This window comes from Mesoplodon bidens (genome assembly GCF_964165515.1).
Source record: "Mesoplodon bidens genome assembly, contig: HAP1_SCAFFOLD_287, whole genome shotgun sequence".
Classification (NCBI taxonomy): Eukaryota; Metazoa; Chordata; class Mammalia; order Artiodactyla; family Ziphiidae; genus Mesoplodon; species Mesoplodon bidens.
This window is the reverse complement of record NW_027671566.1, coordinates 190,441-207,123: the sequence shown is the minus strand read 5'-3', so window position 1 is coordinate 207,123 and position 16,683 is coordinate 190,441. Positions and strand designations below refer to the sequence as shown.

At 37.0% G+C, this 16,683-nt stretch overlaps 1 protein-coding gene across 1 annotated transcript in view; it reads right to left on the bottom strand.

Moving 5' to 3' along the window:
• Positions 1–969: 969 nt before the first annotated feature.
• Positions 970–16,683, bottom strand: part of LOC308611253 (uncharacterized protein) — a gene marked incomplete at its 5' end in the record, with an annotated part of 41,951 nt that continues 26,237 nt past the window's right edge. Inside the window, 2 exons of the mRNA XM_081260113.1 lie at positions 970–1,085; positions 3,494–3,621. Coding sequence (XP_081116239.1) covers positions 1,078–1,085; positions 3,494–3,621 — 136 coding nt within the window. The 3' untranslated portion in view covers positions 970–1,077. The remainder of the gene's footprint in view (positions 1,086–3,493; positions 3,622–16,683) is intronic.

Genomic DNA, 16,683 nt, shown 5'->3' with positions numbered 1-16,683 from the left:
TGGGGTCTGTGTTGGTCTTAAAATTATTCTTAGAATTGTGGGGACTCATTCATTCTTTCAACAAAATTTTATTGATTATATGCTATGTGTCACGTACAGTTCTGGGTCTTGGAATATAGAAGTCAACACACGAAAATACAAGGATAAAACACATTTTCTACCATATTAACTTTCTTCATTCATTAATTCATCCTTAAGTCATTCAACACGCATCTTCTTATTGAATACTGATGAGGGGTCAAATGCCATGCTAAACACTGAGTATATAGCTGCAAATGAGATGGATAGGCCCTGATTTTGATGTCACTACTATCTTTTGTCCTGCCATATAATGGGACAGCTTCATTATTCCCTTTACCCTAAGTTTTTATCACAAATTGCTAATGAAAATAAAACTGTTAGTGGAGTTTCAACATGCATAGGTAAATGAGAACAGAGAACTCCCCTTTCGCATGCCCCATTCTCCTCCTTCTAACTCCCTATGTGAACTCACTTTGTGCCAAGACCAAGAAGATGTGCCCCAATAAGAACTAAGCTGATTTCCTCACACTGACTGGGGCTTTGCTCACTTAGAAGACTTGATGCTTAATTTTGATAAGGAACTAGAAGACCATGGAGACAACCTATAAAAATGATTTGTCTTGGGAGAAAATACTAAAAAGGGTTAATGTGCTGTTCCACATGTCTAACCTCCTGGGATTAAACCACAGGCACCAAGATCACCAAGTGTACGTGGCAACAATGAGCTAAAAATGAAAAAACAAAGCATCATACTGTTATTGTATTCGTCTTCCCCCAAGGCACTCTCTGATAAACACCACAACCTCTAAGGGAATTGAGACCAGCTTCCTTGTGAGGTAGGTTATATATGCATCTTTTTCCAAGAAGTTAAATCATATCCAGCTATCAGCACACTTTACTTAAGGTGATTGTAATGTATGAGATTAAATGTTCCTACCTGATTGGAAACTTTCTTGTCCTCAATTCATTGGCTATACTGGATTATTTTTCTTGGGTCAGACCTTCAGACTTCTACCAGAAATCGTTCCTTTGGGGAAACAAGGCCTTCCCAGAAACTCAGGAAACTGAAATGGAAACAGCAAGAGAGAAGGAAATTATTTGGACATATAGACCTCAATTGTTTGGTTTTAAGTAAACGTCCAAGCAAACATCTTCTAAATGGTATAATAACTTTAGGGAAATTCACGGTTTCTAAGTTTGTGTACTCATGAACTGAACATATTATAAGAGTACAGGTTGCATTTTGTGTCTTCAACTCAAGCAAAGACTTCAAAAAAGGCCCAGTTATCCTTTGTTCATTAAGATACAAAGAGAGGGCAAAAAGGGCAAGTTTCTAAGTCTTTTTCTTTAAAATTTACTTCCTTTCTTCAGTCTTCATCAAGATCTTCAGGAAATTAACTTTACTAAAGTTAATTATTCATAAAATAAACATAGGAACCTGCAGAAGACTATTTCACAGAGACCTGTAATGTACAATATCCATTGCATACATGCACCATGAGCTTGTCTTTTCAAGCACTGGCATACACAAAACTCTGTGTGTGTGTGTGTGTGTGTGTGCACATGTGTGTCTTTTTTGTGATGGAGCCATAGGGAGAAAATAAAGCTATTGGCTGCAATTCAGTGATGTAGAAAGATTTAAGGGTAAAGGAAAAGGCTACATCAAGCGAAGCAATAAAGTCATGAGGTTGTGCCTCCATAATAATAACAATAGCAGTCTTCTGTAACCAAGGGAGCAGGCTCCTCAAATTATAGTCACACCTGTTAGACCATCTGCCCATAAATTTCACACTATCATTAATGGAAAACAAATGGCACTGTCTCTCCTTCCCTTTATCCATTGGCTATTCTCATATAAATTATTTTTCTCTTCAAGGTCACGCTCTTTTCTATCTGTTTAAAAATATTAGGATTTAGGAGGAGTGATACAAATGTGCCATGCCTTGGTACTTGTACCAGTGATGGCTCTGTAAGGAGCACTGGATTGGTAGGAGGCTATAAATTGAATTCCCCTAGAAGCAGAACCTGAGGCAATAATTTGAATGTAAACTGTTCATCTGGGAGGTGCTTCCAGAAAACTCAGAAGTGGAGCGGGAATTGAGAATGGAGGCATGGAAGGAAGACAACAGAGGTGCATTGCTGAATAAATTACTCCTGCAGGGAACTGCTGCCAGTACTTCAGGGGAGTTCTGTGAAACTCTACAGAACATGTCTCAGAGTTATCCCAAGAATCGGTGAGAAACTTGAAGTACTTATCTTCCAGTCCCCTCTGTCCTTGGTTGAAAGCTACACCCAGATACATTAACTCCTGTACATTTCTGGCCTGCCTTAAGGTGGATAATTGCAGGTGGTAGCATGAGTCTATCAGCATATAGTGGAATGATGAGTGCTGGGGAGATATGAGTGGAACAGTGAAACCATCTAATACAGTCGGGGCAGGAGATATTAATTACTGGCTTGCAAGTCCAACTGGATAACCTTAAATTCCTGGGTTAATGGTTTTACTTTGAGGTATTTAAGCATGATGTATGAGTAAAAATTTCCTCTATTAAATCAAGTTGAAGATCCTAAGTCCCTAATCGTCTGGAAAAATGTGGGTATCTTTTTAACAGATTTTTGAAAAGTAACATGATTAAGATTTCAAACTGACCATTCATTCATTCATTCATTCACTAATTCAACCAACATTTATTGAACACCTAAAGTATGCCATGGGTTAAACTAGGCACCAGTGTTACTGTTACTAAAATCATTATCGTGCCACCTAGAAGTCAATGTATTGTGACACTCAAATAAGAAAATCCATAGTTACCATAAAAATTATTATAGAGTGCTATAGGAGGACACGGTAAGACCTTAATGCATGCTGTGGAGAGTAGTATATGGGGGATATCAGTAGGGCTTCCTGTAGAAGGCAATTGAAATGGATATGTAACACGAAAGAAGGGTGAATTTTTGAGGAAAAGAGAAGATAAATTCATGTTTGCCAGAAAATGAATGGTTAAGGATCAGTCCAGAAAGGAGTTCCATTCATAATCAGTATAAGAAATGCTCACTGGGGCTTCCCTGGTGGCGCAGTGGTTGAGAGTCCGCCTGCCGATGCAGGGGACACGGGTTCGTGCCCCGGTCTGGGAAGATCCCACATGCCACAGAGCGGCTGGGCCTGTGAGCCACGGCCGCTGAGCCTGCGCGTCCGGAGCCTGTGCTCCGCAACGGGAGAGGCCCCAACAGTGAGAGGCCCGCGTACCGCAAAAAAAAAAAAAAAAAGAAATGCTCACTGGAGTGTAAGAAAAGAAGACAATGGAGAGGGTGGTAGAAGCCAGACCATGAATGGTCCCTGCATGTACACTAAGTGCTACGGTCTAGTCTTTGTGTTCCCCTCCAAATGTATACGTTGCAATCTTAATTTCCGGAGGTGATAGTATTAGTAGGTGGGGCCTTTGGGAAATGATTACGGTATTAGTGCGCTTACACAGGAGACCCCACAGAGCTCCTGAAGCTCTTCTGCCGTGTGAGGTTGCAGTGAGAAGTCTGGAACTCAAAAGAGGGCCCTCATCTGACCGTACTGGCACCCTATTCTTGCACTTGCAGCCTCCAGAACTGTGAGAAAAAAATGCCTGTTGTTTATGAGCCACCCAACCTGCAGTATAATCTTACAGCAGCCCAAAAGGACAAAGAGAGTTTGGATGTGAGATTTTACTCCAAGAAAGATGGGAATCCACTGAAGGATTTTAACTGGTAACTTAGAAGAGAGACAAGTTTCATAACACAATCAGGTATTTTTATAAGAAACATTTGTTTCATTTTCAGAACGATCACTCTGGAAATACTGTGACTAGATTTTTGGAGAAGGGTGACGGCAGTCCCGGATATAGAAAGATGAGTTAGTAGTCCATTAATGTAAGTCAAACAGGAAAGTGGAGATAAAAGTGTGAATTTGTGGCTGAGCGTTCTTTTCTGTGAGCACTTGAAAAATGTTATGTCAATGCTTCTGACTCCAGAGTTTTAGACAAGAAATATGCTGTCATTGGAATTGGTGTTTCTCAATAAGTGATGCATTGTTTCTGCCTGTCCACTTGCGAGATTTTTTTTGTCTCCACTTTTCAGAAGTTTAATTATGATGCGTCTTGGCAAGGATATCTTTGCGTTTTTCCTCTTTGTGTTTGTTCAGATTCTTGAATTTGTGTTTATGTCTTCTAAAAAACTGGGAACTTTTTAGTCATGATTTCTTTGAATACTTTGTCAGTCCTACTTGCTCTCTTTTTTCATTCTGGAACTTTGATGATATAAATGTTAGTGGTTTTGTTACTGTTTACACATTCTTGAGATCCTGTTCTTTCTCCCATCTCTACCGCTCAGTCTATTTTTCTCTGTACATATGGTACATTGTACTGATCTCTTCTAAGTTCATGATTCTATGCTTTGTAATCTCCACTCTACTCTTGAGCAAAGTTTTTTCATTGTTTTATTTTTCAGTTCTACTGTTCTCATTTGTTTTTATTGTTATAACTTCTAGTTTTTTGTTTACATTTTCTATTTTTCCCATTTCTGTCAAGGAACGCATAATTGCTAATTGAAGCATTTAAGTGACAGCTTATTTAAAATCCTTGTCTGATCATATCAATAGACGTTTTATCTCAGTGTTGGTGTATGTTTATTGTCTTTTCTCATTTATTCTGTGATTTCCTGGTTCTTGGTGTCATGAGTATTTTTCCATTGTATTCTAAACATTGGGAGTTATTATATGACTCTGTATCCCATTTAATTTTATTATTACTTTTTAGAAGGAAGTCATCCTATTTGAGGCGTAGTATGAGGACTGGGGGGTGACGTACAGATTTCCATTGGGCCCTACTGACAATACCCCAGCAAAAGTGGGCACTTACATTGTCTCACTGCAGAGAGATCAAGTAGAAGTTCAGCTAGCCTATGGCCCTTCTGACACCTTCCCCCCAAAAGTGGGAACATTAATATCATTGTGTTGCCTTTTAGTAGGAGTGGAAGTTCATCTCCCCAGTAGTTTTCTTGACACCAGGGGAGGGGAGAAGTGAACTGTTTGCTGTCCTTCCTCCCGCTTCATTCCTTCTTGTTGATGCCGGGTGTGGGTAGAGGGTCAGCTACCTGCTGGCCCCACTGACACCAGGGTAAGAGGAAGAGAAGTGCCAACTAGCCCTGCTTGTGCCATCTCATTCTGTCTTACTGCCTCAGGATGGTTATGGGGATTCAGCACCCCAGTGGGTCTCACTGACATCATGTGTTGGGGGTTAGTGGGGTGCCTACTCCCTCCAATCTGTAACACCCTATTCTTATTGATGTCAGGGAGAGATGAATGCTAAGTCCCACCAGTGGACCCCACGACTGTGTGAGGGCAGCCCAGTGTTAACTAGCCTGTCAGGCACCACCTTTTAAAGTCTGTTTGCTCATGGAAAGGGTTGGAGGCTCAGCTCACCACTGGACCACACTGAAACAACCCTGGTGGGGAATCAGAGCGCTGGCTCTTCTGGAAGGCAGGAGTGGGTGGTGTGGAAGATCAAATCCTACCTTGGCCCAACTGAAACAACAGGACGTAGGGGATGGGTGCAATATTCCACTGGCACTTGGCTCGAGTAGTGTGTATATTCCACTGGCACTTGGCTCGAGTGGTGTGTATATTATTGCCCAAATGGTCTTCTGTCTTTAGCAACCCCTTTCCTCATACTTTGGCTAGGGGGAACAGGGTTTTGTAGGGGTTTTTTTGAAGCTTTTTTGTCTGTTGTTCTGTTGGTGGTTATTGATTGGGGGTCCTGTAATACCCTCTCAAGGATGTATGGGAAGCAACAGGAAACACAGGGGACTCATCACCATGTCATTCCTCAAGTCCCAAAGTCCTTAGTTAAGTCTGCCTTCTCATTTCCACCTTTCAGCGTCTTCCTGTTTGTTTGTTGTTATGTTCAGGGTTTTAGTTTTAAGTGGGAGAACCTGGGAGAAATGGGCTACTTCATCTTCTTGGAAGCAGAGGTCTGGAGGCCTTTTGATGTTAAAAAGTACTGCTGACTGTAAATTAAAATTTGATGATATACACCTTGCCCTTTAAGAATTATTTTGCTAGATGATGTGGCTTCCCAAAGTTGCTACAATTTGATTTTCATACTTCTAAAAGCCAAGTGTTGTGCTGGAGTTGAAATTTAAAGATAAGCAAGAGATGAGGCTAAGATGATCTATGTGGTAACAGATTAAAGTTGGAAACATCAATATACATTCATGTTTAGCTTAATATTGCTTCATATTACCTTAATACACATGGTCATGTAGAGAGATACTTACAGATATGTGCATATACATGGGTAATGTGCACACATATTATCTCTTTGCTCTGTCAGCTGAGAAGATCTAGAAGCAATGACATCCTAGCAGCAATTAGCACACCCCACACCCAGATCCTGCTGTCTAATACCGTTCTCCACTAAAAAGACCTAGTTATCCTTGAAGAAATAGCTGATTCTAGGACTGGGGCAGTAAATATACAAGATTTATATGCAAGACCATCTTATAGTGTCAGAAAGTAAGGAAGTTCCAAAAAAAATATAGGATGGGGATACCTCAGAGTGGCACAAGAGCCAACTGAAAAGAGTTCACAAGGGTCAGGACTAGAGCAATTTGAGGAACAAAGTAACTAAAGTAGAATTCGATTATAACCCAAAGTATAAAATAAAAATCCATGAGTTCTTCTGATATAAATAAATAATTGGATACATAAATGCAGGAGAATAGATAAATCTCCAGTGCAAAGGAATTCCAAATAGTTTATGTAGTACTCCATCTTAAGCATAACTCCCTATTCCTTAGTTGTGGGCTGAGCATATTGACTTCCTTCCAAACAAGTACAGTATGAAAAAGGGAAAACAGTAATCTTACGATGGAGAAACCTGAAAAACACTACCTCAGCCTGGTGATCAAGGTCCACCTCAGCATTCATAATGCATATTGATACTTTGTACACTTGATGTGATCTGACAAAATAACCCTTCTACTCTGTGGTCTTCCTCCCCAAAACACATAATCCCAATATTATCATGAAAAATGCATCAAACAAATTCTAGTAGTAGGCATCCTACAAAAACCTAACAACTCAAAATTGTCAAGGTCATCCAAGGAAAATCTGAGAAGCTATCAAACCCAAGAGGAGCCTAAGGAAACACGGCAACTAAATGTAATGTGATGTTTTGGATGAAATCCTGGAATAGAAAAAGGACATTAGGTAAAAACTAAGGAACTGGACTAATGGATGGGCTATAGTAAATGATAATGTATCAATATTTGTTAATTGATTGTAACAATGTAACATACTAATGTAAGTGGATCATCATAGAGGGAAATGGGTAGAGTTTATATGGAAACACTTTATACTATCTTCTCAATTTTTCTGTACAATTAAAACACTTCTAAAAAATAAAGTCTATAAAAACGGCTGTGTTTTCTTGTTTTATGATTATGTGCCTGTATTTCCTAATAAATACGTAAATTTGATTAACCTTCCTTGATACTGATATTACAGAAAATACTAAGTAACTCTGAAAGAATTTGTAACTCCAATGCAACAAGCAATAATTCTTGGTATAAACTTTTTGGAAGAACCCACTGAATAAATCAAAGCAAATTGTCTTTAAAGGCTGAATTTCTTTTCAGTGTTTAATCTTTTATATGATTAATGCATACCACAAGCATGATTCTGTTTCAAAGAGCAGAAAATGTTGATTGTAGGCAATGTCTAAAGTACAGTGAAATATTAATGCCTGATGCTATAACAACTTTAATGTATTTGATGTTTTCAAAATGATGAATTGTTTTTTCAGTTGATAAAGTATTCACTTTTATACATTTCCTACCCGCCTTTTCCCAAAACACCCACAAGGAAATGATACTATCATCTGATATTAGGTTCATCAATTTAAATTGGAGTTTTTGGTAGCTGTGGTTGCCAATGGTACTGGAATGTGTGATACTTTTACAGATCCTATCCATGGCAAAATCTGATCTTCACAAGGTAAATCACAGTAGGTGCCTAAAGCCAAATGACATATAGCTTTGTAGCTAGATTACCAAGCATTTTACTTAGAGGCACAATAGGATGTAGAAAAGGCCATTTCTCTTTCTGTCTTTTTCTGCTCAAAGATCACTCACCATCTTCCTTTTTATCAGCCATTTCAGAAGTTTTCCACAAATTTAGACTATATAATGTCACTTAATGTGAATGTAGCTCAACATTCTGTTTTAGTACAGCTAATCTCACATTATTTTATTGGTGCTAAATATGTTAATCATCAGCAAATTTTTGTACTTAACTTTTTTTTTGATGTGGACCACTTTTTAAAGTCTTTATTGAATTTGTTACAATACTGCTTCTGTTTTATGTTTTGGTTTTTTGGCTGTGAGGCATGCGGGACCATAGCTCCCCGACTAGAGATTGAACCCACACTCACTGCATTGGAAGGCAAAGTCTTAACCACTGGACCGCCAGGGAAGTCCCTGTACTTAACTTTTAAAAATAATTAAAATAAGCTATTCAACACATTTCCCCTTAAAAAAAAAAAAAGTAATTCTCCTTAGGCTGGCCCTGGGCACATACGTGACTTTGCCATTTTTTCCATGGACTATTTTCTTATCTGTTCAACTGTGTCACATCTGTTCTACCTTCTCAAAAAGAAACATTTAAAGATTCATCTACGCACGCATGCATTCACACATTTATTAAATAAATCGATTGAACACCTACATACAGCACAGAAAAAAAGGCAGAAAACTAATCTGGGTTGCACAGAAAGTAATGAACTCAGTTACAATTTTTGGTGAACACAGGTGTTACTCAATCTACTGGAAATTACATTTCATTATGGGGACTCACAGACTCAAGGAAAATCAAGACCTAAATAATAATAAAGTAATAAAAGCACTAGCCATTTACTGAGTGCCTGCTTGTACCTGACTCTGAAACTCTAAAATCATTACGGATGTTTTGAGCATTGTCGGATATAATTGTAATCTCCATTTTACAGATGAAAATAACAAGGTTAAGAGATATTAGGTTACTTGCCTAAAGTGAGGTGGCCCAGAAACTACAGAACTAGAAATTGAACCTTAGACTTCATAATGCCAAAGTCTGTGCTTTTAATCACAATGTGTGTGTGTGTGTGTATGAGAGAGAGAGAGAGAGAGAGAGAGAGAGAGAGAGAGAGAGAGAGAGAGAGAGAGAGAATGTGTTTAATAGAGAACTTCTGAGAAATGGCAAGAAAACTGCCAGGTATCCATAAAACAATAATTTAGGAGATTCCTACTATACAAGTAATTGTTAATCATATGGCTGAACTAAGGATCTCTCACTTTTGAACCAAGAAATCAAAAGCTTCCAGAAGTTGAGTCTAAATTTTACACTTACATAAGATACTTCATACAGAATGCTAAAGTATAATAACTAAAGAGCTCTGAAAATACTGGAAGCATTCATATTAGTATGATTTCATAATGTGGATAATAGAGGATTTAAGAAATTGGCAGAGGCAACTGCAGACTCATTTGTTATCATTTCTGTAAATAAAATGAGAAAAACGAAAAAAGAATGGCTGGCAATTTTAGGTAGTTTGCTTAATCTCCATACTAGGAAAGACTAAGCAAAAAAAAAAAAAAAATTCTCAAAATCTTATTTTTTGAAAGTACCTACAAGTGTATATGGTCTTTTTATACCAAAAAACTTGGAATTATGAACTGTCAAATAAGTCTAATCTTCTCTGATGATAAAATTGCTGACTTTATTTGAAACTATGAAATGAAAAATGAGGTAATAATCAGAAATTCTTAAGAAAAGGAGTAGAAAAAATATAATTATAAGAGTTATGTTAAAAAATATTTTGAAACAAACATAAAATCCCCATTACTGGTACAGAGCTTTTAAAACTTTACTTTGGTTTAAGTTTTAATAAATATGTTTACATAATTACTGTCATAAGGAAGACACAAATTTAGGTCAGCTTTCTTCATTCTTTCTTTATTAAGCATTATTCTATTTTGCTCCATCATCTTGTAATTATAATATAGTAACTGTGTAATTTTCTACTAAGTGGATATAATTTCCTAAACTGTTTTCCTACTGTTAACAATTAAAGGTGTTTCCAATTTTTTGTTATTACAAATGACATAACAATGAGCATCTTTATATAATAATTTTCTGGATTATAAATTATTTATTGGCATAGGCTTCCAGAATTAGAATTAATGTGTAAAAAGCTATTAACATTTTTATCTTGCTAGACATTGCCAAATTACTTGTCAAAAGATGGAACCAAATTATATTGCAAGAAACTTTGCCAACAGAAGACATTATATATAATTTTCGATTTTGCTAAATTAATAAGTTGAAAACCTATGTTCCATTTCTTTGAATTCTTTGATAACAGAGTGCCGCTGGAGGCTGGGAGGGCAGCCATGTCCGGGAAGGCTCCCCAGAGTTGGAGCGGGGAAGTGGAAAAAGGTAAAAAAAATACTAATTGTATTTTCCCTCGATTGTTATCTCTCACTCTTTTCTGCCTCTGTGTAACTTATATCCAGGTAGCTGGAGAAAAATCATGTGGCAGGGCAAATTGGTATTCCAATAAATTAATAATCACCAACTTCAAATGGATTTTCAAGACTGGAAATACTGCTCTGACTTACAGTACGTTCTTTCTAATTCTCCTTAAGGACTATTTTTTGAGAAGCTTTACCTGCCCTCCTCAAATGTCCCTCCATCCTCTCTACTTCCTTCATTCTGAGCTGGTGAGGTGCTTCACAGCTCATTAAGAACTCAGAAGTCAGTAAATAGTCCACTGCCAAATCCATTAATTCATTAGCATTTGCGTTGATCTTTGTATTCCCTTTTACTACACGAGTGAAAGTTAAAAGGCCATGTGCACTACAGAGAGCATTTCATTTTCTCTCATCTTCTCAAGTACTTCACAGCACTGCATTTTCTACAACCCATCTACTCCTTATGAATGATTCTTGCCAAAATTCAACCTCATTCTAGACTAGTAACTCCAACTTAAAATGTTAAAAACTATACCTGTAACATGAAAGCCTCCCTCCTCCCCTAATCCCTGCATATCTTCTTTAGCCAATTCCTGTCTGAACTTTTCAAAATTGTTATCTTCATATACTGTTTCCATGTCCTCACGTCCCATTTACTCTAGAATTTACATCCATCTGACTTCTCTCACCGTAAGCTCTTTGCCCACTGTCCTGAAATTTTACTTATGAAGGTCACCAGCGATCTCCATGTCAGTATAGCCAATGAATAGTTTTTGTCCTATTTCTAGGCTTTTTCCTTCTTTACAAAAGAAAAAGAAAAACAAAAACCGTTTTTTTTCTTCTATGCTTTTACACTCTCATCATCTTCTGTCTTGGTATATTTTACTGGCTTTCTGTATTTAATCAGATTTCTAATATTCTATTAGTTTCCTTTATCTTCAGTGGAATAAACCACTATATGAAGGATTATTCTCAACAGTTAGTTCTCATAATAACAGTACTAGTAGCAGCAGTCAATACTCTATAAAGCTTATCATGTGCCAGACACTATTCTAAGACACTGTTTAAATACATATATATATATACACACACACATATATATATATATATATATATATATATATATATATATGAGGTTTTCCTCCTCATAGGCCTATGAAATAAGCCTATTATTATACCCATGTTACAAATGAGAAAACTGAGGCAATGAAAGGCCAAGGTCACATGATCAGTACTTGGTGGAGCCCCACCTAAGTTAATGCTGGGTTAATGCTGGACAAGTTAAATAATGTCTCACAGATTGGCCTTAAATGTGAGCAACATTTAATTAATGACTTGTGAAGTATCAGAAAAAAATGGAACATTTTAAATTGAATGGGAACTACTAAGCCATGTATCAGTAACTAAGAATAATTCTTATTGAATGAAATTATTTTTCATTATTCTTTTGAAAGAAGAATATTCTTGTGTTAGTGTTTTACAGTTTTCTTCCATTCACATATTTATTCATTTATTAGACACACATTTCCTACACACCTTCTATGTGCCAGTGTCTGCTGCAAGTCTTGGAAGATTCAGTGGTGAGCAAAAAATTACAAAGTCCTTGCTCTTAAGCAAATGTCCAGTGGTGGAGGAAGACAGAGTCAACATGTAAATAAATTTTGTACAGCGACAGAAATACGACTGGACAATGGGACGGAGAGGCAGTGAGGAGGCAGGTCTCTTTGGTCAAGATAGTAGTGGTGGCGTTTGAACCGAGGCCTTAGTGATCAGAGGGAAATTGGTCTGGGTAGAAGGATTAGCCAATCTAAAGCTGGGAGAGCAAGAAGTAGAGCTTGTTGCATCTGAGGGACTGAAAAAGATAACTGTGCCTCGAACCCCATGAAGGTCAGGGAAAGATGTAGTAAGTGACCAGACCACATGGTCCCTGTGAGCCTGGCTAAGTAGTTGAAATTTTAATCTCTTTACAATAGACAGCCTTTAGAGGTTAGAAGCAGTGCAATAATAGCATCTGATTTGTGCTTTTTAAAAGACTACTTTGACTGTTGAGTGTCCTACAAAAGTAAACTACTTGTGTCTCTATGAAGTGCAGATAGTAAATTTTAAAAAGCCCAATGAGCTCATAAGTAGTTGGTTTACTAACTGTAATCATTTCTCTTAACTAGACTTCATTAATATAAGCTTGGTGACCTTGGGGTCCTGGGGCATATTAGATTAGGGAAACCCAACTATTTTCAAATAGTGATTTGGAAAATTCTCGAAATTGTTGGGGTTCAGGAAGATTATTTTATTGCTGGGCCTGGATGGGAAGTTTAGAATAAGAAAAGAAAGTATGATGGCTGGCTTCCATCTATTCTCCCTTTCTGTGGGAGAAATGATGGTGGGGTGACTACTTTGCTGTTGACCCAATGCTTAAATTTCAGAGCTCGTTCAATCCAGTAAATATTTGCTGAACAACTATTATATGTTAGGCACCTTGCTGAACCTGGGAATATAGAGAATAATTAATAATAAAAGCAGGTATTCCTAATAAGAGACAGGCACTGTGCTAATGCTTAACATGCACCATCTCAAGTTAGATTAATTTACACACTGACCATATAGGGTAGATGCATTTATTATACCATTTTCCGGGTGAGAAATCTAATCCGTTTAAGGGGCTTAAGTTACTTCTCCAAGGTTACACAGCTAGTTAGGGGCATAGGCAGTATTTGGACTCAGGTCTGGTATCAGCACCAATTCTCTTAGCCATTATGCTCTATAAGGACCTTACTCGAGAAGTTCAGGATTATCCATATATGGGTACAACCAACCCTAAGACCATCTGGCAAAACTGGCTGCTTGAGAAGTCCTGGATTTATGTAAGATGCTCTTGCAATGGAGAAGATCGTGAAGGAGGGTCCCCAAAACACACTCTCTATACTAAGGGGTAACAAGAGAGAATTAGCCTACAGCAGTATGATATTGAGGACCAAGAAACAGTGTTTCTCTCTTTTGTGAATAGTTATTAAATTATTTCTACTTCAAAATATCAGAAAGAAATCACAGTACTATGGACAGTTTGTGGAGCCACCCTATCTTAGCGTGAATCCTGGCAGGTGTAGAGTTCATAGTATGACTCTGGCACCTAAGTGTAGTTAAGTAAGCTTTCATTTTTCTTTAGCCTTAAAGCAAAGTAGCTTTCTGATAGGTATAATTTAGGAAAGTCTTCAAAGAAAATATTTGAAGTCCACTATCTCAGAGAAAAGCAATTTTGCAAAAGATCTATCAGCAAAAGCAAGGCCAAACACACTAATTATTTAGTGAGACTTGTATTGTTATATCATTGCTCATGTTGTTTCTTTATGCATTTACCTGGAAGAAGGTTTTTAATGTTCAACAATTCTCAAAGAGATAAAGACCCACACTGATGTGTCAGAAGGAGCTTTGCCCCGGAATTAGATCAGTTTAGGTTTGGCTACTTACTAGAATTAGGTAACATTCTTAATCTTTCTGAGCCTGTTTCCTATCTGCAAATAGGGATAACACTATCTATTACAGAGGGATGGGGTTAAATTAAATGACACATGTAAATGAAATATATCCTTCCAGACTAACATACCTAGTAAATGTTAAGTGATCTGCAAATATTCTGCTTTCTTGAAATGGATGAAACCTGTTATCATGTTCTTAACCAATGGTCTAAATATCAAGACAATATTTAGTTAAAAGTTATATTTGTTCTTTCACTGTCCATCTGCATTTTAACATATTCTAACATATTCTCCTTGATCAATTGTGTCAATATTAGTAACATTTGTCATTTAAGCTATTACTGTTCATATGTTTAAAATATTTCAACATGATATAAGTCATTACTCAAAGGGATGCCTAGCTGGCTTTGTCAAAGATTTATTTGAAGTAAAAATAAAAGACACAATTTTCATTTTTACCTAGTTTTATTGAACAGTGTATTCATTAACTGTATGAACTTTCTGGCCAACCCAATACAGTAGCCAAGACATGGAAACATCCTCAGTGTTTTTTTGTGGATGAATGGATGAAGACAATGGGGTGCATACAACCTACTATTATTCAGCCATGATAAAGAAGGAAATCTGGCTATTTGTCACCACATGGGTGGATTTAGGAGGCATTATGCTAAATGAAATGTCAGACAGAGAAAGATAAATACTTTAGGATCTCATATGTGAAATCTAAAATACTGAACTCATGATAGAAAGGATGGAATGATGGTTGCCAGAGCTGGGGGTTGGAGGTGAGGAAAATGAGTGAAGATGATCAAAAGATAAAAACTTCTAGTTATAAGATAAGTGAGTAATGGTGATGTCATGTACAGCTTGGTCACTACAGTTAACAATACCGTATTTTACGTTTGAATGTTTCTAAGAGAGTAGATCTTGAAAGTTCTCATCACAAAAATAAAATTTGTAATTATGTGAATTAAGGTTAACTAAACTTATTGTGGTTGTCATTTCACACTATATATATATATATATATATATATATCAATCATCACATTGTACACCTTGGACAGATAGAATATTATATATCAATTCAATCTCAATAAAACTGGAAAAATCTCATTTATATTTTAGCATAAATATATCAAATTGGGTTTCTTGACAAGATTAATAATAACTATAGATAAAAGGAAATAAGATATTGTTGTTGCTGTTGTTTGCTTTTCCAGAGTGCAAAACACTAAAAAGGGGGGAGGTGAGTATGGGCTTGCAAATGCTGCTTCATAGGCCCTGATGCTGTGATACAGACATTTAGTCCAGATCTGAAAGAGAACTTGAGTCATTTCAACCAATCTGCAAAACAGTCGTGTTCAAACGTGAAGAGATGAAGAGATATCAGTAAATTCTTTTTCACACTGCAAGAAATCTGCCTTCAGCTTTCAGCAAAACCTCAGTTTTGGGGTTATGAGGGTAACAGTTCTTAAGCAAGCAGTACAATGCTTCCACCAGTGCTTTCTCCCTACGATGAATAAGTTTTCAGTCTCCCCACCAGTGCTCATCCCTTCTCCCCTTAATGTCTTGGCCAAAATTCAACCATCAGCCCAGAAAACTCTTTCCCAGTTTCATTGCCTGTACGTGACCACGTTATTTCAATCACCTTGGCAACATTTATATTACCTACTTCCTAAGGTAGGTATTATATATATGAGATTTTAAATAAAAGAATGCCTGTAAAGTACTTAATGGTCAACTCCTAGCACAATATGAATATTCCATAACTGCTGACTAGCATTATTATTATATCATTTACATTAAAACTGATCTGTACTTTCTTTCACACACCCATGTTCTTTGTCCCCAACTGGGGTAAAGGAAATAAATGAACATTTATTGATTATCTACAGTAAGAGTATAGAATGCAGTGTAGGCTACAGAATTAGGGGTGTTCAAGACTGAAACTGACCTGGATTTGAATTCCAGACCTCTCACTTACTTAGACTTTACGACGCCTCAGTTCCCTTACTGATAATTAGAGATAATAGACATTTCAGGCACCACGGTAAGGATTAAAAATATTATAATGTTTGGATCCAGAAAGGGCATTCATTACCTCATTTAATGTACACTGTTAGATAATCTGATTGAGTTTTGAGAATCTGATAACGGCTCTGCATCCTTTTGCTAAAAATAATTAGATAGGTAGATAACTATTCATAGCATTTTGCATAGAATTCCAGGGCTTTGCTAATACGAAAATCAATCAAAGGCTTTAGTTGGCACAAAGAACTCAGAGAAATTGTTATGGGGCAAGAATTAGAATTCTTCTTGAAATACAGACTATCATCCTGGAGAAGAAAGGACAACATTTTAATGTGGTTAAATTTGGGTCAAAACTATGCACTTCCTTAATGGTGTTTCTACCAGCTCTTGATTTGACTGGGATTGAAATTTCTGACATTACTGTCCCCATCACAGACTTGAAAACCTGGCAGACAATCAAGTGCAACCTACAGTTAAAGGTCGCTCATCTAAAAACATGGGTATGTTACTACCATTCTGACAAGAGCGTTATGAAGATTAAGAAGAAGCACAAATAAACTCTCCTAACACCTGACAGCCAAGTAATACATCTTTCAGCTCTTTCAATTCTTTTTCCTGCTTA